Genomic DNA, 25438 nt, shown 5'->3' with positions numbered 1-25438 from the left:
CCACTCTACGCCACAGCATCACTCAACGCAACAGCATCACTCAGCACCACAGCATCACTCAGCACCACTGGATGCCATAGCACCCCTCAACACCACAGCACCACTCAACGCCACAGCATCACTCAACGTCACAGCATCACTCAAGGACACAGCATCACTCAATGCCACAGCATCACTCAACGCCACAGTATCACTCAGCACCACTCAACGCCACAGCACCACTGAATGCCACAGCATCACTCAGCACCATTGAACGCCACAGCATCACTCAGCACCACTCAACGCCACAGCATCACTCAGCACCACTGAAGGCCACAGCATCACTCTGTGCAACATTTAACAACAACTGGTTCTAATATGTTCTCTCAATGTTTCAAGTTTATTACAAATGTCACAAAAAGATGTTTATATTTCTCTGCTGTTCTTGGATTTTCATCACAATAAAATACACTGAACATAATCTTCCCAGAAGTTATTTACAAAAGTTTAAGCTATTGCCATTATAAATTACAATAACTTTTCTTTAAGTATTAGTTATCAAAAAATAAAAGCCATTGTTATTTGTAATATTAATACATCAACACATATTGCATTACAAATAGGTGTCACGCTTTCGAAAGTTAAAACTATTGGCATTGTAAATGACAAAGCTATTAATTTCGCTATTTTCAAAACCAGCACATAAATAAAATATTTGTTATTTACAATATCAATAGATCAAACTTTCCTAATGCGAGACCTATTGCATTACAAATGCTTGTTTTGCAATTGTCACCCCGAGTGGGATGGGTATGCTCAGACGTGAGTCCCATGCTCTCCACACCACTGGAGTCAAGCTATCCTGGCTGAAGACGGCTGATAGCCAGAAACCGGTCCTAGGATGCTTGATTCCGGTCCAGGAAAGACATGGCTTAGCAGTTCGGGCTGGACTGTTCCCATGAGGCACAGGGCAAGGCTGATTTGCATATGGCCATGTCTGAACTGGGGTGGTGTGGAGTGAAAAAAACGATGGATTTAGGCCCAGATCTCTGTACTGGGGTGAATGTATGACATTGTTCTGCATTCTGTCCATCAACTATTGTTTTTGAAATTTTCACTCCGTGTGGAATGGGTATGCTCAGACGTGAGTCCCATGCTCTCCACACCACTGGAGTCAAGCTATCCTGGCTAAAGACGGCTGATATCCAGAAATTGGTCCTAGGATACTTGATTCCGGTCCAGGAAAGACATGGCTTGGCAGTTCGGGCTGGACTGTTCCCATGAGGCACAGGGTCAAGGCTGATTTGCATATGGCCATGTCTGAACTGGGGTGGTGTGGAGTGCAAAGAAATGGTGGATTTAGGCCCAGATCTCTGTACTGGGGTGAATGTATGACATTGTTCTGCATTCTGTCCATCACCTATTGTTTTTGCAATTGTCACTCTCAGTGGGATGGGTATACTCAGACGCGAGTCCCATGCTCTCCACACCACTGGAGTCAAGCTATCCTGACTGAAGACGGCTGATAGCCAGAAACTGGTCCTAGGATGCTTGATTCCGGTCCAGGAAAGACATGGCTTGGCAGTTCAGGCTGGACTGTTCCCATGAGGCACAGGGTCAAGGCTGATTTGCATATGGCCATGTCTGAACTGGGGTGGTGTGGAGTGCAAACAAACAATGGATTTAGGCCCAGATCTCTGTACTGGGGTGAATGTATAACATTGTTCTGCATTCTGTCCACCAACTATTGTTTTTGCAATTGACTTCGGTTTCACAGCACAGGACACTCCTTAAATGACATTCTAGCAGTACCATTTCAACTATCTGAATTAACCGTCTGGGACCGTTGTTTTTTTCCAAAACGAAGAGCAAACATTTTGGATTGCAGGCAGAAGTGAGGCTGAGAAATGCCTGCCCCTTCATATGACTCCATGGCCCCCTGGGGGTCGTGACCCACAGATTGAAGACCTCTGCCCTAGGGAGATGGCCCAGTGTAGTAGACATTTACAACAGACTCGACTATGCTCACACCTTTCTCCAAGACGAAGAATAATTTTACTAGTGGTTTGTCACACAGTGGCCTGTGCGCTAAGACCTCTGTAGTGATTGTATGTTGTAGTGGTTGTGTAAATCTGACATTTGCACTAAAACCTCTTTCCATGTTTGCAAATGGTGTTGTGGTTTGCAGTAGACTAGGCTATGCAGATAGACGTTTTACTTTGGTCATTAGTGTTTAGAGTAGTTTAGAAAAGACAGGACTATCCGCTGAGAACTAGTGTCTTATGTGATAAGTGAGTGTAGTAGTTGATAAGTTTACTGTGAGCTCTGTACTGTATGCCTCTGACCTGCGTCTTATTTTTTTTAATGCAAATTGTATTTTATGAAGTATGTTGAAATTTACTTTCTTGATGATCTCATATGTGATGTCATCAGTGATGTAATTTGAGATGTCATCAGTGATGTCACTGACCATGTCATCAGTGATGTAACATGTGAGGTCACAAGCAGTGCATTTTGGGGGCGTAAGTTATACTTAGCTCAGGTAACTATAACTGCAGAATTTCTATGTTTTTGTGTTTTTGAAATCTGAGCCTAACTATAACATCCCTGTAACCTTAAGCTTTTTCAGTGAATTTCTAAGGTTTTTTTTTTATTCTACTTCCTAACTATAATGTCCCGGTAACCTTTGTTTTTTTCAGTGAATTTAGAAGCTTTTTTATTTGATTTCCTAACTATAAGGTCCCTGTAACCTTTGGTTTTTCCACTGAATTGGTATAATTTTTAATGATATTTCCTAACTATACCATCCCTGTAATCTTTATTTTTTTAGTGAATTTCACAATTTTTTAAAATATAAATTGTACTACAATTTGACCCATAAGATTTTTTTGTTTTATAAAGCGCAAACACGACCAACGGAATCGAAGCTCTTTACATGAGCACCAGTTGCTTTAAAGATGGACACGTTCATTTTGTTAGGCACTGAGATATTAAATCATTTGCCCAGAATCACAGGATGTTGAACGTCCCTGCAGCAACTCGACCTGGTTCCCCAGCTTTGAGGTTGACGGCTCTAGCCATTAGGCTACATCCATGCAATCCATGCAATAAACAGTCAAGAGCTACCCTGAAGAAGTGTGCACATGGCACATCATCTGTTTCCAAACACCTGAAAACCATACATACAAGGACGTATCAGAGGATGATAAGAGAGAGGGAGCATGGTGCATCATCATCATCATCAGCAGTTATACCCTCTGTGGAACCCTCACCACCTCAAAAGATACTTACCATCCCCGCTGTTTCACCAAAAGTACAAGACATGGTCACTCATTTTTCAAAATGCCATATGAAAGTTGAAATAAATATATTGTCTGTTGCCCAGTTTACGGATGCTGTCAAGGAGCATAATTCTTTTTTTTTTTCATTTTTTTTTTTTTTTTTTCAAATTAGGAGCATAATTCTTAATCTTTGTTTCGCCTCATCCTTCCATTTTCCATTACTCTTTAAACACAAGTAGATATCTGAAAAGCAAATATAGAATATACAGTTAGCTTTAGATTTCATACTATTAGATTACATACTATAAGCAAATGAATAGTTACATAAGTGGTTATTTCAGTGTGTAAGAGGCTGTGTAAGTGTCTGAGTATGGGTGTATAAATGTGTATATGAGTGACTGTATTGGTGGGTAACTGGGTGTGTGAGTGGTTGAGTGGATATGTGAGTGAGTATATCAGTGCCTGTGTGGGAGTGTCACTGGGTGTGTAAGTAGCTGTGTTGGTCTGTGATTGGCCTTGTTAGTGTCTTTATGAATCTTTAAATGGGTATGTGAGTGACTGTATGGATTGGTAACTGGCAGTGTTGGTGGGTGTTTGAGTGTGTAACTGTGTGTGCAAGTGGCTCTATTAGTGGTGGATACATAAGTCTTGTATGGGAGTGTGATTGCATGTGTAAGTGCCTCTGTCGCTGTCTAACTGGGTGAGTGGCTGTATAGTTTTCTAAATAGGTATCTGAGTGGCTATATTGGTGGGTGACTGGGTGTATAACTTAGTGTATAGGTGTGTAAGTGTGTGTGTAACTGACTGAGTGTTGGCTACATGAATGGCTGTATAGGTGTGGGAGTGGTTGTGGCAGTGCCCGTATGGGTGTGTGAATTACTATGAAATTGGATGTATAGGTGAGTAAATGGGTGGGTGAATGGTTTTATGGGTGTGCGACTGAGAGTGTCTGTCACTGTCAGGCTATATGAGTGGTGGGTACATAAGTAGTTTTGTGGGAGTCTAACTGGGTGTGTAATTGTCTACCTGTGCAAGTGGCTGAAAATTACATACTATAAGCAAGCAACCACATCTAATTTCTGACACATTAATTCCTACTGTCTTAATAATATAACCATTTTCAGTATAGCAATTCCTTTTCCTCCTTTGTTTCTCACTATATTTTCAGTTAATGCTCTCATCTAAGCCCTCTTCTATTTTGCCTTTTACTGTAATGTCTAGAAGCTCCACGTTTTCTTGCAGCTTATATACAGGCACACTTTTTTTAATATACTATTTTATAGCACAACCTAATTAACATACCTGTAAAATCTCTTTGCTGTTGTCCAGCTTTCAGTGTAATTTCTGTTACCACCTGTTTTCCACTGCAAATCTAATGTCAGAACTAAGGCAGTCCTCCTCCACTCTAAAGGCCAGATTACGATGTCGTTTGGAAACTGTCCAGACCTAATCCGGTTCGGACTAGTATCCAAACAAATTGGGTCCTGCGAGTCCGGAAGACAAATTATGATGCTTCCCAGCATTGTCTGGTGTGACTCACATTGACTTCAATGGGAGCCTGTGTTTAGAACAAGAACACAGGCTCCCATTGAAAAAAGGGGTTATTGAAAACCTTGCACCCTGTGGCGGGCACCCCATGGTGCCTGCCACATTGTGCATGTTTGGGAAGAGGGGTCCCATGGGTACCCTCACGGGCTACACGTGAACGTCTCTGGATGAAGGGGGCCTGCAACAAGCCCTCAAAGACCGATCTTGACAGCCATTTTATCTGGTGCAAATCGATTCAGAACAGCTGTCTGAATCGGTCATCGCAATCACTCGCTCGGAAACAGTGTCCATAGAGCTGTACGAATCGGCTCTGAGAGGCTTGGGTTGTGCAAATGCCTTTCAAAACAGATTTGGACTGCTCTAACGGTTTCCGGACATCGTACATGTCTGGTCGGAAAGCTGTACGATTCGGTCGGAAAACAAGGCTTCCGAATCGGATTCTGCAAGACCGAATCCCATCTGGAGCCCTTCTGAAGTGCATCGTAATATGGCCCATAGTAGAAAAGTACCTAAAATGGCTAATCTTCTTCATGTGCTCTTCCTCATACTCCAATACTTAGCAAATCACAGACTTCCTTTAATCTTTTATTTTAGTTCTAGTCACAGTTCTTTTGACCTTTTCCATGTTTCCTGGGTATTTTGTGGATCTGTGGATCCACCACGGGCACTCAGCACGGCCCCCCATGTGAATCCGTTGCGGATCCGTGGATCCACACAGAAGCCCTGTTTAGCATTAAACAATCTGCTGATAATGCTTTTCATGGCTGGTAGTGTGGGGGTGTGAGAGTGTGTGAGTGGGTGAATTATTTTTAATAGGGATCTGGATCCGTGGGTCTGTCACTGATTCACACAGGGTGAGTATCTGTGTGGGTGTGTGAGTGTGTGTTGGAGTGTTCTGTGTGTGTGTGAGAGAGAATGTATGAGTGCCTGTGAGGGTCTCTGAGTGAATGTGTGAGCAGTTCTGTGTGTCCTTGAGTGGGTGTGTGAGTGATTGTGTGGGTCTACGAGTGGTTGTGTGTGTGCGAGTGTGTTAGTTAATCTGTGGGTGTGTGGGTCTGTGATGTGTGTGAGAGTGATTTTGTGGATTTGTGAGTGGGTATATGAGTATGTGAGTGGATGCATTAGTTTGTGTGTGTGAGGCTGTGTAGGTCTGTGGGTAGGTGTATGAGTGGTTTTGTGGGGGAATGAGTGGCTGTGGGTGTGTGAGTAGTTTTGTGGGTCTGTGAGAGGGTGTGTTAGTGGCTGAATCGGTGTGTGAGTGGATGTTTGAGTGACTGTGTTGGTCTGTGAGTGGGTGTATAAATGTGAGAATAGGTGTGTGAATGGTTGTTAAGGGTCTGTTAGAAAGTGTTAGAGGGTCTGTGAGTGGGTGGATTTTTTCTTAATTCAGCTCTTGATCCACACGGGGCCACGCTGAGCATCGTGGTGGATCCTCTTGTGCGTCAAAAAAACTTTTATTTGTAATTTCTTCCCCATGAGGGGTTCCTTACGGATCCCTCTATTAGACCCCTGGAGTCAGGGTACCTTTACTAGGCCTGGGCAGTGAACTTCGCTCCGTTTGCAGAGTTTTTGCGATGTGCAGCAGAGTTTTTTCCTGCTCGCGAACGCCAACAGTAAGTTCGCGATCACGAACAGTAAGTTCGCGATCACGAACAGCAAGTTCGCGAGCGCGAGCTGCCGCTCAGGTAGAATTTCTACCCAAGTGCCAAAATACCAGCACACACTGCAGTTCGCACTGCACTCTGCCACTCGTGGAACTTTGCAGAATTTTTTTGTAGCTTCGCAAAGTTCTGCGTAGCAAAACTTCACGAACTACGCCCTGGCCTAACCTTTACCCTGACCCCTTCATTCAAATTTATCTGTAATTTTTGCCCCGTAGGATGAGTCCTGATTTAGGAAATGGCACCCACAACTTTCCTCTTAGGTTGCGGCCAGCCAATCTCGGCATTGCTATTGGTGCGTGGATCCTCCACAGTGGATCTGCACCTCCAGATATACATACATGTTTTCCTTTAATAATTCCAAAACTACTGAACAGATTTGCACCAAATGACAAAGAGCACTCTTTCTGGACGAAGATCTAGCTTTCTGTCAAATTTGGTGCAATTCCATCCAGCGGTTCAGGTTGTAGTTGTGTCTAAAATACCTAGGGAAAATTGCATGGTGAAAACACATTTTGTTACCCCCTCTTTTTCTTAGCCCCTGCTTAATAGATCATGCTGAAACTTTGCTGACAGCAGCTGGAGTGAGTGCCAAACTAGTTTTGAAGATTTTGTGAAGATTCATCAAACGGCGCCAAAGTTGTTAGCAAAACAAAAACGCTATTCCTATGAAAAATAGGTGCTAACTAACTACTACTGGCTACAGTCAATATATATCTTATCTCCAAGTTTGTCCTGAAGAACAAAGACGCCCTCCCATTCAGGTTAACTGTTTATTCAGGGTTGAATCCACCATTTGCTCTTTTTTATTTTTTTTGCCTAACACATTTCGGACCTTCCTCGTCACTGGTCATAGGCTGAAATATTGCTGTGCAAATGCAAAAATAACATTTGATGGACAGAATGCAAATCAATGTCAAACATTCACCCCAGTACAGAGATCTGGGCCTAAATCCATTGTTTGTTTGCTCACCATGCCATGCTAATATTCCTGTGCAAAGACATTATTGTAGCACTTCTTATTTTCATATTAATTACCAATGTTGCCCTCCGGTGGGCCTCCCAGGGGAATTTTACAATTGCAATGCATCCTGGAGTTCTTCGTGCTGCAGAGTAAATTATATCCCTTCAGTGGGTATGCGCAGCCATACAAAATTAATTCACAATGTCCATAGCCCTCCAGTAGTCTTTTCAATGTCTATAGTCAGGCAAAATTCCTTTTGCTCTGCCAAACATGCCATTCTGCAGCTTGGCTGTAATCGATTCTAACCTAATGCGAACCCACCTTTCAATTGCTGTGGTGGTGCAGTCTTCACAGCAGGACCGCCGTAATAGTTTATATTCAAGTTTGTCTTCAAAAACAAAGACGTACTCCCATGCTGGTTAACTGTTTATTCAGGCTCGAAATCAGACATTTGCATTGAGAGTTTCTTTTCTTTTCCCTAACACATTTCGAACCCTCCTGGTCCTTGGTCACAGCTGAAATATGTCTTTACCAAGACACTCCCGCAGCACTTTGTATTTGCATGTTGATTACCAATGTTGCCTTCCCGTGGGCCTCCCAGGTGAGTTTTAAAATTGCAATTCATGCTGGAGTTCGTAGTGCTGCAGTGTAAATTATTTCCCTTCACTGGGTATGCTCAGCCATACAAAATCCACGGATCTGGCGCAGATTCACACGGGGACAATGCTGAGCGTTGCAGTGGATTCGCGGATCCTCCTTTTTTTGCAGGGTTCCCTTACTGACCACTCTATTAGATCCATGGAGTTAGGGTACCTCTACCCAGAGCCCTTCATCAATTATTGCCCCCTGGGACCAGGTCAGGATATATAAAATGGTGGTTGCAACTTTCCTCTCAGGTTGGGGTCAGCCAATCACGGCATTGCTATTGATGCTTGGATGCTCCACGGTTGATCTGCGCCTCCATATATACATAAATATGTTTCCTTTAGTAACTCCAAAACTAATTAACAGATTTACACCAAATGACAAAAGGCACTCTTTCTGAACTGAGATATAGCCTTCTGCCAAATTTGGTATTAATTCCATCCAGCAGTTCAGGCTGTAGGCATGTCTAAAATCTATCGGGAAATTGTATGGAGAAAACGTGTTTTGCCCCACCCCCTTTTTCTCTGCCCTGCGTAACGGATCACCCTGAAACTTTACAGACAGCAGCTGAAGTGACTGCCAAACTAGGTTTAAAAATTTTGTGATATTTCTTTATGTATGTATTTATTTATTTATTTGTGTGTGTATATATATATATATATTCACTGGAAAAACATAGGTTTCAGATATGTTATAGTTAGGAATTAGCATTTAAAAAACCGTTGAAATTCACTGAAAAAACCATAGGTTTCAGACATGTTATAGTTAGGAATTAGCATTTAAAAAACCTTAAACCTTAAAGTTTTAGGGGTGTTATAGTAGTTGGACATTTCACTTGAACAGAACTATTTGAATTCCCACGTTATAGTTAGTTGTACTAACTATAACTCGCGCACCCGCAATCCACTGCTGATGATGTCACATATTACATCATTCATGACATGGTCAGCGACATCACTGATGACATCACTGATGACATCTCAAATGACATCACTGATGACATCATCCAGTGAATGTGGTTTGCTTTGATATTTAAATAAGTATTTTATATATATATATATATATGTATATATATGTATATATATATATATATATATATATATATATATATATATATATATATATATATATCAATCTGCCTTGAAGACTAAGTCGATGTATAAGTGTCTGAATGGAGGATTTAGTAGCAATGTGATTGACTGTCAAGGTGACAAATTTAAAGTGTCTCACTAAATATATGGGATAGTGATTAAACTGTGAATACCTGTGTCACTCAATCTCTTGTTGTGCAAACTGCTACATAAGTTGGTTACTAACTATGTGAAAGTCTATATTAGTTATTAATTAGTTAAGTGAGCATTTGTATGGGATAGTGAATGAATGTGTGTGGTTGGGTGGGAGGTGTGTGACTGTCCAAAGATGTGTAAATAGTTGATTTAGTAGGTATATGAGGTTAAGACAGTATGTGGAAACAGTTGTTTGGGTGAGTGAATCTCTTTATGGGTGTGGTGATGAGTAAATATATTTCTCAATGATAAGTGTCCAACAAACTAGAAATACAAAAGGCAGTGTATGTGACAGATGTTGTATATAAATAAGTATACTTAAGACTCGGTGATTGTATGAGTGACGTATGAATAACTTTATACTTGTAATAGTGATTTTATAACACACTAAGTATGAGTTACTATCTACAGGAATAGATAAAGTGGTGTTTGTGTAAGTGTCCAGCTGTAAATGTAAGTATGATCAATTGTTTGTATAAGTGAGTAGGATGACTGCATAAGTGAATAGGATGTGTGGTGGTGTGTAATGTAGATGTGGATAGTATATTTAAAAGTGTTCTATTGATCTTTGTTAGCATGTATGAGTGAATCTATAGGTAAGTGTTTAGAGGTGTGTGTGTAGATCTAAGATTCACTGAGTGGGTTTTTCGAAACTTGTACTGGTGCATCTCCTGTAAACAGTTGAAAGAATGCATGTAAGTCATACAGGCGATTTTTAAGGAATATTTGTAGTTTGTGAAAATAGACACTTAGAAACTTTTCTAGTGAAAAACAGACAATGGATTCCTACGGAAGGAAATACAAGTTACTTTTAAGTAAGGTTAAAATTACTTTTCAGGGTCAGTGCTGGGCTAAAAGATGCAGCACTGAGTTCTCTCCTGATAACAGGTGAGTAAATTGGAATTCGTTATTCAGATGATTTTAGGTGAATATTTAAAAGTTCCAAAACTCCACACTTAGAAGAATTTCCAAGTGAAACCAGTCAATGTTAGCCTATAGAAGGAAATTCAAGTTACTGGTAAGTATGGTTAGAATTACTTTTCAGGATCAGTACTGGGCTCAAAGATGCAGCACTGAGGTCTCTCCTGATAACAACTGAGTAAATCGTAATTTGTTGTTTGGCTGATTTTAGGTGAATATTTTAAAGTCCAAAACTCAACGCTTCGAAGAATTTACAAGTGAAACTAGTCAATGTTACCCTATGGAAGGAAATTCACTTAGCAGGTAAGTAGTGTTATTGTTACTTTTTCTTACTCAGTGGTGGATCCTGGATCCAGCACTAGTGCATCTCCTGTAAACAGTTGAAAGACTGCGTGTAAGTCATACAGGCGATTTTTTAGGAATATTTGTAATTTGTGAAAATAGACACTTAGAAACTTTTCTGGTGAAAACCAGACAATGGATTCCTATGGAAGGACATACAAGTTACTGGTAAGTATGGTTAGAATTACTTTTCAGGGTCAGTGCTGGGCTTAAAGATGCACCACTGGGTTATCTCATGATAACAGGTGAGTAAATCGGAATTCGTTGTTCGGATGATTTTAGGTGAATATTTAAAAGTTGCAAAACTCCACACTTAGAAGAATTTCCAAGTGAAACCAGTCAATGTTAGCCTATGGAAGGAAATTCAAGTTACTGATAAGTACGGTTAGAATTAAGCATGGGCGAATTTTGCGAATCAGACGTTTGCGAATTTGCGTATTTGCGAACTCGCAATCTGCAAAATCCACGAATTCTCGCGAATTTGCGGATTTTTTTTTTATAGTGTTTGCAAGGGTTTCTGCCAGTTCGCGAGGATTTTGTACCAGTTCGCAATTGCGAACTTACTTGTCGGCACGCAACGGTCGCGACTATGTTGTTTCTACGTCTGGTTCATCATCACAGGTTCACAGCACCCTCTGTTTCAACACTGCCACCCTCTGTTTCACCCATGCCACCCTCTGGTACATCAATGCCACCCTCTGGTTCATCATCATCACTGTAGATTATGGGGGGGAAAAGCAAGCACACCTGCCCTGCTTCAACTGACATGAATTAATTTGGGGTTGATTTATTAATGTGTCACTGTTTTAAAATTCCAGTCTGGCACCTGCTTCCTTATCTGTAATTTGCTTTCTGTTGCAGTGCAATTTTTTTTTCCAGGACCTTTGTGGCCTACTTGGAGCTATTCTATGATCCGGCTGTTAGGGTCAGAGCAGGGTCATACAATTGTTGCAACTAGCAACTGAACTCTGGAGGGGCCCCAGTCAGGAAGCACTACATGGAATGGTTACTAATGATGAATTTGAACTTTTGCACCTGCTGAGTGCTTTCAGTTTAGCAAAACTCGTTTTTCTGCAGAACAGCAAATGTAATGCCCCAAACAAACTTACTTGTGAAAGTTGATTTCTAATCCAAAAGTGATCCAAAGAAAGTCAAAAGGCCTCAAATCCAAAAAAGGACAGGCAAATGTCAACCTGAGGAGTATTTCTGATAAAAATCATCATTTTCAGAAGGTCTATGCTGCTTGCTAGTGGATTTCTTGTGCAGAATTGCAAATTTTTTAATTTCGCGAGTGCGAGATTGTTGCTGCCCGCCGCACCTACATGTTCGCAATTGCGAACTTACTCCGCACGCCGCAAAATTGTATCACCAAGAAAAAAAATCCGCTGCGTGCGAATTTGCGGATTTTCGGTAAATTCGCGAGCGTTCGCGGATCGCGAATTTAACGAAAATCCGCAAAATCCACGAGCGGAACGGATTTTCCGCCCATGCTTAGTTAGAATTACTTTTCAGGATCAGTACTGGGCTCAAAGATGCTGCACTGAGGTCTCTCCTGATAACAGGTGAGTAAATCGGAATTCATAGTACATCCAGTAAGCGCCACAGAGCTGCGTAGCAGAAAGATGTAAAAAGGGGCATGGCCTGCACCACCTCTCTGCAACGAAGCGCAGTGGCGCTTCCTGGAAGCACCTGGTGGGCTACTTGGCCCCATGGTCCCTCAGGATTGAAGTTGAATTTTTTCCCCAACTTAAAACGCGCCACAGGGCGTGTTTGCACACATCACGTCAGGCCGCTCCCCTCCCTTCACCACTGTGTAAGTTGAGAGATGAAGTCCCCTTCAATCCTAAGGGCCCCTAGGGTCAAACTAGCCCACTAGGTACCTCCAGTAAGCGCCACAGCTGCGTTGGAAAGAGGTGTAAAGAAGGGAGTGGCCTCTGAGCACCTGTCTGCAATACAGCTCCCTGGCTAATACTCGGCCAACTAGCCCACCAGATACCTCCAGTATGCGCCAGGAGGCTGTGTTGCAGAGAGCTGTTCAGAGGCCACTCCCTTTTTTACAACACTCTGCAACGCAGCTCCCTGGCGTGTACTGGAGATACCTATTGGGCTATTTGGCCCTCAGGGACCCTCAGTATTCAAAGAGAATCAATTCCCAACTTAAAACGCTCCATAAGGCGCGTTTGCACAGTGGTGAAGGAAGCGGGCGTGGCCTGAGGTGATATGTCTTCAAACACACCCTGTGGCGCGTTTTAAGTTAGAGAATTAATTCCTCCTCAATCCTGTGGGCCCCTGGGAGCCAACTAGCCCACCAGGTACCTCCAGTATGCGCCAAGAGGATGTGTTGCAGAGAGGTGTTCTGAGGCCACGCCCCTTTTTACAAGACTCTGCAACGCAGCTCCGATGCGCTTACTGGAGGTACCTGGTAGGCTAGTTGGCCCCCAGGGACCCTCAGTATTGACAAGGAATTAACTCCCCAACTTAAACTACGCCACAGGGCGTGTTTGCACACATGTGAACTCAGGCCCGACCCCTCCCTTCACCACTGTGCAAACGCGCCCCGTGGCACGTTTTTAGTTGTGGGATTCAATCCCCTTGAATACTGAGGATCCCTGGGGTGCAACTAGCCCACCAGCTACCCCCAGTAAGCGCCAGAGAGCTGCGTTTCAGAGTGGTAAAAAAGGGGCTTGGCTTCAGAACATCTCTGCAACGGAGCTCCCTGGGGCATACTGGAGGTACCTGGTGGGCTAGTTTGCCCCCAGGGACCCCCAGTATTCAAGGGGAATATGTTCCCCCTCTGCAAACGCGCCAGAGGGCGCGTTTGCAGAGTGGTGCAACGAGGGGGCGTGGCCTCCGGCCGCGATCCTGTTTTTTTGTTGTTTTTTTTAAGTATGGGGGCTGTGTAGCCCCCCTTCTTTTTCTAATGTTTTTAGCCCTGAAGACCCCATCCCCCAGGGCCTGCCCCCAATTCTTTTTTTTTATATTAAAAGTATTGGGAAGGGGGCCGCGTGGGCCCCCTTCTGCCATAATCTGTCCCGGGGACCCCATACCCCGGGGCATGGGCCTTTTAAAAAATATATATATATTTGGAGGGGGGCTGCCTTGCCCACCTCCTGTGGCCACTCATGGCCCCAGTGACACCAACCCCCGGGGCCGGCCTTTTTTAAAAATTTATTCTTTTCAATTTCATTTTGGGGAGGGGTCTGTGTAGCCCCCCCTCCCGGGCCACTAATAGCCCTGGGGACCCCATCCCTCGGGGCTGGCCCACTCCGTTGGGTACCGTGGGGTGTCCCCAATCCCCCCACGGTCCCTTTGTTCTTCTGTCATGGCAAACCTCCAATAAAGATGTTTTAGCCATTACTCACCTGCTGCGGGCCCTTCTTCAACAGGCAACTTCTTGGTTTGGTTACATATATATTTATATATTACCTACTGGCGCTCGCCAGTAGGTAGTTATAGTTAGGACCTAGTTTCCATAGGAAATCCTCAACATTCTATTGGGAATAACTTTGGCGCCGATTGACGAATCTTCCTGAATTTCTCAAAGAAGAATGTCGGCTCCGCTCCGCCCCTTCCCTGAAAGTTTTGGGGGGATTCGTGAAGTGGGGGGGGGGGCGAGAAAAAAGAGGGGTCCCAAAACGTGTTTTCCCCATGTTATTTTCCATAGGACGATTAGACACGGCTACAGCCTGAATGGCTGAACGGAATTGCAAGAAATTTGGCAAAATGGTAGAGTTTGATTTCTAGTTCGCCCTTTTGTTTAAATGGTGTAAATCCCTCCAGTAGTTGTTGAGAAAATTTAATTTGAAAACATTTATATATCTAGAGATGCGTACCGTGCGTGCAATACAGTTAAACAACAAGTGTGAGTGTTTAGATGTTGGTTTGCTCTAAAAAGAGCCGTTGTGTTAATTGACTATGTATATATATAAAATGTATATATATTTATATTCACTGAAAAAACCATAGGTTTCATACACGTTATAGTTAGGAATTAGCATTTAAAAAACCTTGGAAATTCACTGAAAAATCCGTAGGTTTCACATACGTTATAGTTAGGAATTAGCATTTAAAAAACCTTGCAAATTCACTGAAAAAAACCATAGGTTTCACACATGTTATAGTTAGGAATTAGCTTTTAAAAAACCTTGCAAATTCACTGAAAAAAACATAGGTTTCACACATGTTATACTTTGCTGGACATTTCACTGGTACAAAACCATTGAAATTTCCCCATTATAGTTAGTTCAGCTAACTATAACTCGCGCGCTCGCAATGCACTGCTGATGACGTCACATATTACATCACTCATAACATGGTCAGTGACAACACTCATGACATCACTGATGACATCTCAAATGACATCACTGATGACATCATCCTTGTGAAAGAGTGGCAGACCTTCTCTCACCCTAATATAACCTTTGATACACACATTCAAAAATAGAAAATAACATTTTCAATACAATAGACATACCAATACCACTTACAACACACCTATTTAGTAATTCCAAGATCTATACACACATCCCCTCATTCATCAACAGTCCTATACAGTCACTCATACATGTACTCACTCATCATATGTACTCATAAACTGATACATCCTGGTCATCCTGTTACACACCGCCACTCATCCAAAGAGTTACTCACACATAACTCATATGTACTAGTTTAAAATATATGTACTTTCTCATAAATACACTATTGAGACAGTCATTTGTTCACTAACACACTCATTCACCCATACAGTCAAAAAACAAATAATAACCTATATAGACACTCATGTATCTAGTCACCGCACACACTCATCCACCCTTACAGTCCTGCACACATGCTGCCTTCAACACATACAAGCAGTAAGTCACTCATTCATGCATCTATGCACTACGTAACACCTCCCAACAAAGTATACAGACACTCCTACTGATACTCAATCAAACAATAACCTATATAGACACTCATGCATCACTCATGTAGCTACTCACCAACACATGTAGCCACTTATACACAAAATGAGACTGAAACAGAAATGTATATATTTAAACATTACTCACTAACCCATGTATTCACTAAGATACACTTAGTCAGTTATACAATCATATTTTCACCAAAAAATCAGCCATTTAGACACTTATATACCCATTTCTTCTTTTATCAACATTGAGATATACATATATAAAACATATTTAATTTTCCGAAAAACACCCATTCACTGGATGTCATCCATGATGTCATTTGAGATGTCATCAGTGATGTCATGAGTGATGTCACTGACCATATCATGAGTGATGTAATATGTGACGTCATCAGCAGTGCATTGCGGGCGCGCGAGTTATAGTTAGCTGAACTAACTATAACAGGGGAATTTCAATGGTTTTGTATGAGTGAAATGGCCAGCAAAGTATAACATGTGTGAAACCTGTGGTGTTTTCAGTGGATTTGCAAGGTTTTTTAAATGCTAATTCCTAACTATAACGTGTGTGAAACCTATGGTTTTGTCAGTGAATATATATATATATATATATATATATATATATATATATATATATATATACATACACACTGAAAAAGCATATCAAAATGATGTTATAGTTAGGTGAAAATACCACTGACACCGTACCGTTTAAAAAAAAACAAAAGCTACTGAAATTCACCCATTGCAGTTCTCTTAGGAACTATAACTTGTGCCCACGCCATGCACATTGTTGCCATCAATCATGTTATTTCAAATGTTGGAGTGATGTTATCAATCATGTTATAGAATATGTCATGAGTGATGTAATATGTAGGGATATTAGGAGTGCATGGCCAGAGTGTATGTTATAGTTACCTTAGGGACTGAGTATTTCCATTGATATACAATTGTTGTTGAAACACGTGTTCTAATAAGTGAGCATTTATTTTATTATGCCCAGCGGTGTTATTTCCTATATTGTCCGACTGATGTACATAAACAAAATAGGTCCCCATGCAGCCCTTATGAAACATACACACATACGCATCCCCCCACAGACATGCACGCTTTAAAGATCTGCATTTCACAGGGAACCATGAAATATGGAAAATATTTAATTGTCCCCTATGAAATATGGATTTCATCTTCTTAATAAAAAGCCAACCACTCTGCAAAGCATTTCCATTTCAGGGCTACTCTGTGGCACTGCAGACTAAATTATGTGGCAGGGTTATCTAAATTATCTGGCACAAACTAAGTTGTAGCACATATTTTCTGACAGTAATATTTTCATCCATGTGAGCAGTAAGCAACAGTTTTGTGAAATGTGCAAATCATGCAAATTGCTTGACAAATCGTGTGTCAAATGTGATAAATCAATGATTATGCAGAAAATGCTGTAGCCACACGCTTGCACAAATCCACTGCCCCTCCCCATTGTCTATTGGTTTATCCTTTACCTACAAATTGTTCATGATAGATAAATAAAACTAAACATAATTCTATCCAACCAGTGTACACTGTCAACTGCACTTGGTAAGAACCAGGTATTTCAAGCTAACTATCCGAATTTAAACATGTAATATAAGAAATGCTTAAATGCTGTGTCGTTTATGATGTCAACAGAACCTAATTTTTTCTCTCGCTATCTCTCTCACACACACACACACCCATACACATATGTGTGTGGGAAAAAAACTGTGTCTTGAAAAAAACAGTAATCATTAGTAGTGGATCAGTTGTGTAAAACCATGGAAATTTGTTAGATTTGGTAATCAACGCACACATGCATGCGATAACTCACGACATCTTCCATGCTCTCATGTTAAATGTTTTTGAATATCTATGCCGTTGGCAAAAAGGTATTTTGTGTATGGTAGACGCTGTGATTTATGGTATATATTGTGTGTGTTCATCATCAGAGTTTGACCCAGAGCAAATGAGAGCAAGGAAGTAAAGGTTTAAAGAAGGAGGAAAAGAAAGATATTAAAGAGTCAAAAAGATAGACAGATACGATGAAAAAAAACTACAAGTGTGAGATAAACAGACATGTATTGAACAGGGACCCGAATAAAGAGTCACGAGAAGGAATCATTAAACAGCAAAAGCAGTAAAAAAGCACACTGATTTACTGGTTGCACAGAGAGCCAACAGCAACAACTGTGGATACATTATTCACTCTTCTACAGACAAGTGCACATAAATACACACAGAACCACAGATATAGTCTATCATCTATAAACCGTTAATTCCATCGATCCACAGATCACCCACACTCACATATGCCCACACTTATTTTCCAAATAGATATGACTGTAAATTATTATTGGTTGTCATTGACCTGCTTGAATGATTTTTTCAAACAATACATACTCAAAAATATTATTCTGTCTTACAGGCACCCACACCATACATTATCTAAGCGAACCACAATGCGACAGTATGTTACATAAATATTTTTAAGTGTGATTCCATTTTCTACTCATCCACATATCCATAATATAGAAGTTGCAGAGAGGATGTGGCCTTAAGACTAGGGCAGCAGATGTCGAAGCTGGGAGACCAGTTTCGCGCCTCGACAGGTATGCTCAACATCCTGGGATTCTGGACAAATCACTTTTTTTAAATTTATTTTTATTGACTTTCCACAATAATTATCCAGACATCAAATTGCGAGGCATTGACATTCTCGTGCCGAGCACTGGTTACATAGAATTACTGCAAGCCAAAAGAATACAAAGTCATTTTTAGAGTACCTAGGAAAGGACTTCAATGTCAGTGCATAAAGTCTAGGATCCATGGAATGAGTTCTTATCTGCAAACATTATATAAGTGTACAACACATTTGTCAGCATCTGAATAATTCAATACCTCATGTTCAGTTCTTCAACTTTAACATTTTGCACAAAACTATACACTTCTATGAAACAGAAATTACCCACACCTCCCCTCCCCTGCAAACCCGGCCAACAATTTCCAACAGCAACATATTCGCATGCTCAGGACTTGATCCTCCTTGTACCCTGGCTCCATGTTCCGTACTAAATAGTGCTATATTTTCTTTCCCTAGTGTGGAAGTCGGACATCGGCTGGTGTCCCACTTGTACCACATTGTATTGCAACTTTTATATTCCTGATTACTAGAAATTAAACTGTCCGGCTGGACAAAGAAAATATAGCACTATTTAGTCTATATTTATTATGTTCTGATTCAACTCCTGTCTAGGGACCATTGTCTCTGTTAACTAGTATCTACCCAAGTCCCCAGCTTACTGCACCCTGGGTTCCGTTGTATTGTCTATATAACTGGATTCAAGCTAGCCTAGATGATGAGACCAGTGCCAGGATGCTTGATTCTGGTCCAGTGAGGACCCGGCTTGGCAGTTCGGGCTGGACTTTTCCCACGAGAAGTAGGGTCAAGACTGATTTACATATGGCCGGGTCCAACCTGGGGTGGCATAGTGAGCAAAAGAACGATGGAATAAACCTAGATCTCTTGACTGGGGGTGAATGTTTGATGTACACAGCATTCTGACCATCTTTTTTTCCTGTAGCCCTGCTCCGTTCTAGCAGTTCCATTCCCTAATCAGATCTAAAAGCAGTACTAGCAACCCTAGTTCCTTGGAAGATGGAGAAGAACTGCTGCCTGTCAAGTTTTAATATCTCTTCTGTGTATGATATTTACTAACAACTACTGCTCTTCCTGTTGAAATATTTACTAACTATGTCTGTCTCACATTGCACATGGATTTATTTATGTTGTGCATCTCTTTTCTCCCGCAGGAAACAATGAGAGAGAAGATTTATACTCCACTAACTGTAGAAAGTGCTGTCGATGCCAGGTAACAGGATTTTAATCTAAAGTATTTATGGGATTACATGCTGGCCCTGTGTACCACAGACATAAGTTTGTAAAAGGCCTCAATTGAGTACGAATCTCAGGAGAGTCTTCAAAAATTAGCTTGTAGTAAGACTGCAAGCACTGCTAAAACTAAGGGCATCACTGTTTTCAATAATTATTCTTGAATCAAAGCTTCCTTACAAGTTCTTTCCGTCCATCTGTCCTTTTACCCAGGGTGAGATGCCGTCAGTGAAGCTCCTGACTCCCTAACCTGTTAGGGTGAGGCGACAGGCTGATTGACAGATAGTCCCAGGCAATGCAGTGCTTAAGACTAGAGTTACAATGGCAAAATGGAGGTATTTATTGACACATTGGGACACCCACTGACCGTTTTGGAAAAGAAAAAAAACGAATTGTTTCTTGAAAGTATCGACGACATTGGCTTGGCACAACAATGGCTTTTAAGACAATTTTTGTGAGATGCACTATTTCACACCATTTTTAAAAAATATCCTCAGGATGGGAATCCCACAACCCCTCCTGGCAAATGTTGGGCTCACTCGCTTGCTGGAATTCTGGACCATTAGGGGGCATTGAATGTTTAGAGTGTACTGCTAAAACATGCTGAGAAGTGGAGCAACGGTATCTTGTATGTGTATATGAGGACACCAGAGATAGCAAGTTTGGAAAGAATGAATATGCTTGAGTGCAAATGTAGAAAAAGCGCTAAAGCAGACCGGGGCACAGCGTAATTTATACGACGGGAGAATATCTGATCGATGTCCTTACTCCATCGCGGCTACAGGGGCACAGCGTAATTTATACGCTACCGCATTGGAGTAAGGACATCGATCAGATCGTCTCCAGTCGTATAAATTATGGTGTGCCCCGGTTTGCCTGATTCATTCGGCTACCCTCTTACCACACATACGGGCCTGAATATTACGTTCCATGGATAGTCTCGGCACCACCGTCATGGTTTATATCTACTGAATAATTGGAATTGTCATTCATTGGACCTTGCCACGCTACGGGCATTGGTGTAACCAGGATTTGGACTCCAATAGAGCATTGCAAGATTGATGAGGGTCACTTCACCTGTCCCCTTGACCTGAGGAAGATTCGCATGGCTGAGGTATTAAAGTCCCTCGGTTGCCAATAAGCCGGATTGAAACGTCGACGCTACCCCCTTCCGCACTTGGACCAATTTCCCCTTCCTCTTTACCCCTGTTTATAGCCTTAAGGAAACTCTCCTTACAACTTTAGAAAATATAATTCAAATGAATAATTTGCATGTGGTCAGGTTGCACCTAACTATTTATTGGATATCAGTTCTGTACAGTCTTGTAAATATATGCCCTTTACTTTTCTTCACACGTTGAGCTCTCTTGACTCCTATATATACACTTGAGCACATTTTCTTACACGTTCCCTAGAACATTCTCCTACCCACGTTTTTGACCCTCTAATGATTGTTCCTTTAAATGGCTAAATAAATATATTGTAATAAAATACTTAGTGTTTTTTTCTGCAGATCTGTTTGTTTTAATTATTTTCACGATTTACAGACGTTTGTGAGCTGAATAATTTAAGCTCAAATAAGTTGATAATTCTGTTAATCTAACTCTCCCTTGAATAATTGGTCCAGGACCATTGTTTCATTTTAATAACCGATACCCAGGTCCAGGGACCATTTGGGAATACCCCATTGTTTATGATGGTGAACAGGAGGGAGGCATAAAGGTTCTTGTTTGCCCATGTCTGTGTGTTATGCAGCGAGCATAAGTTAACACCATTCATGGAGCACTGGCAGGGCTCACAAGACGCTTCAGCACTACTGCAGCAATCTATTTTCATGTCCAGCCACAGGAGCTTGCCAGGCAGCAGCCCACCCTCAGGCGAAGCACTGGCAGTGAGCTGCCAAGGGAGGCAGTGTCAAAGGTTAAGAAGCACAGTTTGTATTGGCCCCCCACTCGCTTCATCAGTGGTTGTTTGTCTGAAATCTTCCATTCGGATTGGTGAGCAAAGGAGGCCTAGCCACCCATCGACAGGAGGCCCACTCCTCTCTTCTGTATGCCATGGGCTTGGAGCAAATGCCCTTGTGTGGAACACGAAATCGCAACTGCCTACATTCCTTGAACAAACCATGGAAAATCTTTACTCTGGAAACCTGGGAGTTGTGGAGAGGCAGTGGTTACCCTGGCAGAGAGGGAATGGAAGATTCCAGTGGGAGGCAGTTAGATCTTGTTTTTGCCCATCCTGTCCAGTATACAGCATTAGGTCCATCGCTTTTCCACAAGCCGCTATACTTTTCATCAAGACTACCAACACTTGTCAGCAAGGCTGGGATACTTTCAGTGAAACAATCTCAACATTTCCCAGCAGGAATGCTATACATGTTTCATTTAATAGGACTGATACTTCTTAGTAGGACTGCTATGCTTTTCATTGGCAGCAGTAATACCTCTGAACGAGGCTGCTATGGAGTTCATTGTTTCAAGGAAAGTGCCAACAATAAGAAAAACGTCTCCATACATTTAATGGGAAGCACCAGCCCTTCTCAGCAGGGGAACAATGTGCGGAGAGGCTGCTATACGTTAAATACAAAGTCCATCACTTTTTTGTTGGGCTGCTATTTTGCTCACACACACTACCAAATATTGGGCCATATGTAGGTAATCTCTATTTACCGATTCTGAAATACCGAATTTTACCGATTCGGTATTTCAGAATTGGAAAATAGTATGTAGCTAAAAATTCAGTAAATTTTACTGATTCGGTAATATTCGGTATTACTGAATCGGTATTTACCTATTGGGTAATTCCAATTCATTCCTATGGGCCTGGTGGCCCATAGGAATGAATGGGAAACCATTCACTATTACTGATCCGGTAAATACAGAATCGGTAATAGGGGGAACATATGCAAGGGTGGCAGGGTGTCACATTGACACCCTGTTGCACCCCTGAATCGTGCATGTGTGCACATGTGGCGCACATACATGCCCCAAGGGCATCTATGTCTGCCACATGGCACTGAGAAAAAAGCAAAAAATTGCTTTTTTAAAGGTATTCGGTATTTACCACCAGCTTATAGTTGGTGGTAAATAATGAATCCTTAAGGCTAAAATGCACTTGAGTGCTACCTACATAGGCTGTAAGGAATCTGTAATTTACTGATTCCTTAAAATAAGGGTCGGAAACGGTGAAATTTACTGAATTTCACCGTTACCGACCGGTATTACCCCAAGGTCTACATATGGCCCATTGTTATCAGGCAGCATATGCTTTACTTTACCAATTGCAACACATCACCTTAAGAATGGTATATATTTACTAGGCAGTGCCAACACCTTTCAGCCAGGCTGCTGTACTTCAAATATGGCAGTAGTACCAGCACTTCTTAGCAGCATTGCTTTACCCTTTCGGCAGGATGATGGCCACACTCATTGAACAACGCCAACACTTTTCAGCAAGGCTAATTTTTTTTTGATTGAACAGCACAAGCAGTTTCCTTTATTGGACCTACCAATACTTTGCAGCAAGCCTGCTATTCGATGCATAGAGCTGCAGAACTTTTCAAGGAGAGTACGAAACCGGTGAACAATCAAAATATCGAGTCCAAAATATTGAATGGACATAATATCGAGTTTTAAATATAGAATGGACAAAATATCGAATGGACAGAATATAGACATCAAAAATATCGTTTTTAAGGTAAGTAATGTAATATCGAATGTTAAAAATATAGAAAGTTAAAATATCGAAGTATATAATATAGGTTATTAAAATTATCAATTTTTTAATAATATCGAATTTTTTATAGTGTTTTTTATGTTATTATATGTGTGAAAAGTGTGTATTTATGTTATAATTAATTTTAATTAATTAATTTTGTTTTTATAATTTTTGCGTAATTTAATTCTGTAGCGGGTTGTGGGTTTATAGGGGAATGGGTGGGAAGTAATTTAATTGTAATTAATTAAATATGTAAATGTATTTATTGGTATTAATTTTTAATTAATTGTTAATTAATTTATATTTGGTAATTAATTAAATTTTAGTAGGTAATTAATTTTAATTAATTGATTAATTGCTAATTATGTTAATTTTACTAATTTATTTTCTGTAGCGGGTTGTGGGTTTACAGGGGAATTGGGTGGGAAGTAATTTAATTACAATTAATTAAATATGTAAAATTATTTATTGGTATTTATTTTGAATTAATTGTTAATTAAGTTTTATGGGTAATTAATAAAATTTTAATTGCCAATTAATTTAATTTAATTGATTAATTGCTAATTGTGTTAATTTTACTAATTTATTTTCTGTAGCGGGTTGTGGGTTTATAGGGGAATAGGGTGGGAAGTAAATTATTTATAATTAATTAAATAATTACATTTATTTAATTGTATTTAATTCGAATTAATTGTGAATTAATTTTTAATTATTAAATAATTAATTGTTAATTTTTAATTAATTTGTATTAATAGGTAACTAATTGTAATAATTAATGTTAATTAGTAATTTTAATAGATTAATTATTATATTATATTAAATTGGTAATTACTTTTGAATACATTTTTATAGATATTAATTTATATTTTTTTAAATAATATTTGAAGTATTTCATTTCCTTAATGTTGCATTCTCTGGAGTGGGAATAGTAATTTTTACCTCTATGCTATCCAACGCTTTCCCTACTGTTGCACTCTTTGGAGTGGGAATAGTAATTTTTACCCCTACGCTATCCAATGCTTTCCCTACTGTTGCACTCACTGGAGTGGGAATAGTAATTTTTACCCCTACGCTATCCAACGCTTTCCCTACTGTTGCACCCACTGGAGTGGGAATAGTACATTTTACCTCCATGCTATCTAACGCTTTTCCTACTGTTGCAGCCACTGGAGTGGGAATAGTAAATTTTACCTCTACGCTATCCAACGCTTTCCCTACTGTTGCACCCACTGGAGTGGGAATAGTAAATTTTACCTCTACGCTATCCAACGCTTTCCCTACTGTTGCACCCACTGGAGTGGGAATAGTTATTTTAACCCCTTCGCTATCCAACGCTTTCCCTACTGTTGCACTCTTTGGAGTGGGAATAGTAATTTTTACCCCTACCCTATCCAACTCTTTCTCTACTGTTGCACACACTGGAGTGGGAATAGTAAATTTTACCTCTACGCTATCCAACGCTTTCCCTACTGTTGCACCCACTGGGGTGGGAATAGTACATTTTACGTCTACGCTATCCAACGCTTTCCCTACTGTTGCACCCACTGGAGTGGGTATAGTATTTTTAACCCCTACGCTATCCAACGCTTTCCCTACTGTTGCACTCTTTGGAGTGGGAATAGTAATTTTTACCCTTACGCTATCCAACACTTTCCCTACTGTTGCACCCACTGGAGTGGGAATAGTAATTTTTACCCCTACGCTATCCAACGCTTTCCCTACTGTTGCACTCTTTGGAGTGGGAATAGTAATTTTTACCCCTACGCTATCCAACGCTTTCCCTACTGTTGCACCCACTGGAGTGGGAATAGTAATTTTATCCCCTACGCTATCCAACGCTTTCCCTACGACTGCACTCTTTGGAGTGGGAATAGTAATTTTTACACTTCCGCTATTGTACGGTAATAATATTGGATATTATTTAATTATATTATGTTACTATATATATATATATATATGTTTTAACAAATTTGATTTAAAACATTTTTTTATAACTTTCATTAATTATTTAATTATTATAAGTTAATTTAAGTATTTTTAAGTATATTTTAGTAATTAATTTTTAATATTAATTTAATTTAACATTGTTTTTAATAAAGTCGATATTTTTATAAACTATATTTTAATAAACAATATTTTTTACTTGATATTTTTGTACTTACCTGTTTGTAGATACAACTCGATATTCTGTCTGTCGATATTTTGTCAACGATATTTTTGATAGTCGATATTATGTCCCTCGATATTATGTCAGTGATCCTACGAAACCATCTCAGGG

General features: G+C 40.5%; 1 protein-coding gene across 1 annotated transcript in view; it reads left to right on the top strand.

Moving 5' to 3' along the window:
• MYO15A (myosin XVA) overlaps positions 1-25438 on the top strand; it is a 1716372-nt gene that overhangs the window by 279253 nt on the left and 1411681 nt on the right. The window contains exon 15 of the mRNA XM_086939741.1: positions 19365-19423. Within this exon, the coding sequence (XP_086795867.1) occupies positions 19365-19423 (59 nt within the window). The remainder of the gene's footprint in view (positions 1-19364; positions 19424-25438) is intronic.

Source organism: Lissotriton vulgaris, chromosome 10 (genome assembly GCF_964263255.1).
Source record: "Lissotriton vulgaris chromosome 10, aLisVul1.2, whole genome shotgun sequence".
In the NCBI taxonomy this organism is placed as follows: Eukaryota; Metazoa; Chordata; class Amphibia; order Caudata; family Salamandridae; genus Lissotriton; species Lissotriton vulgaris.
This window is presented reverse-complemented; position numbering and strand designations above follow the sequence as displayed.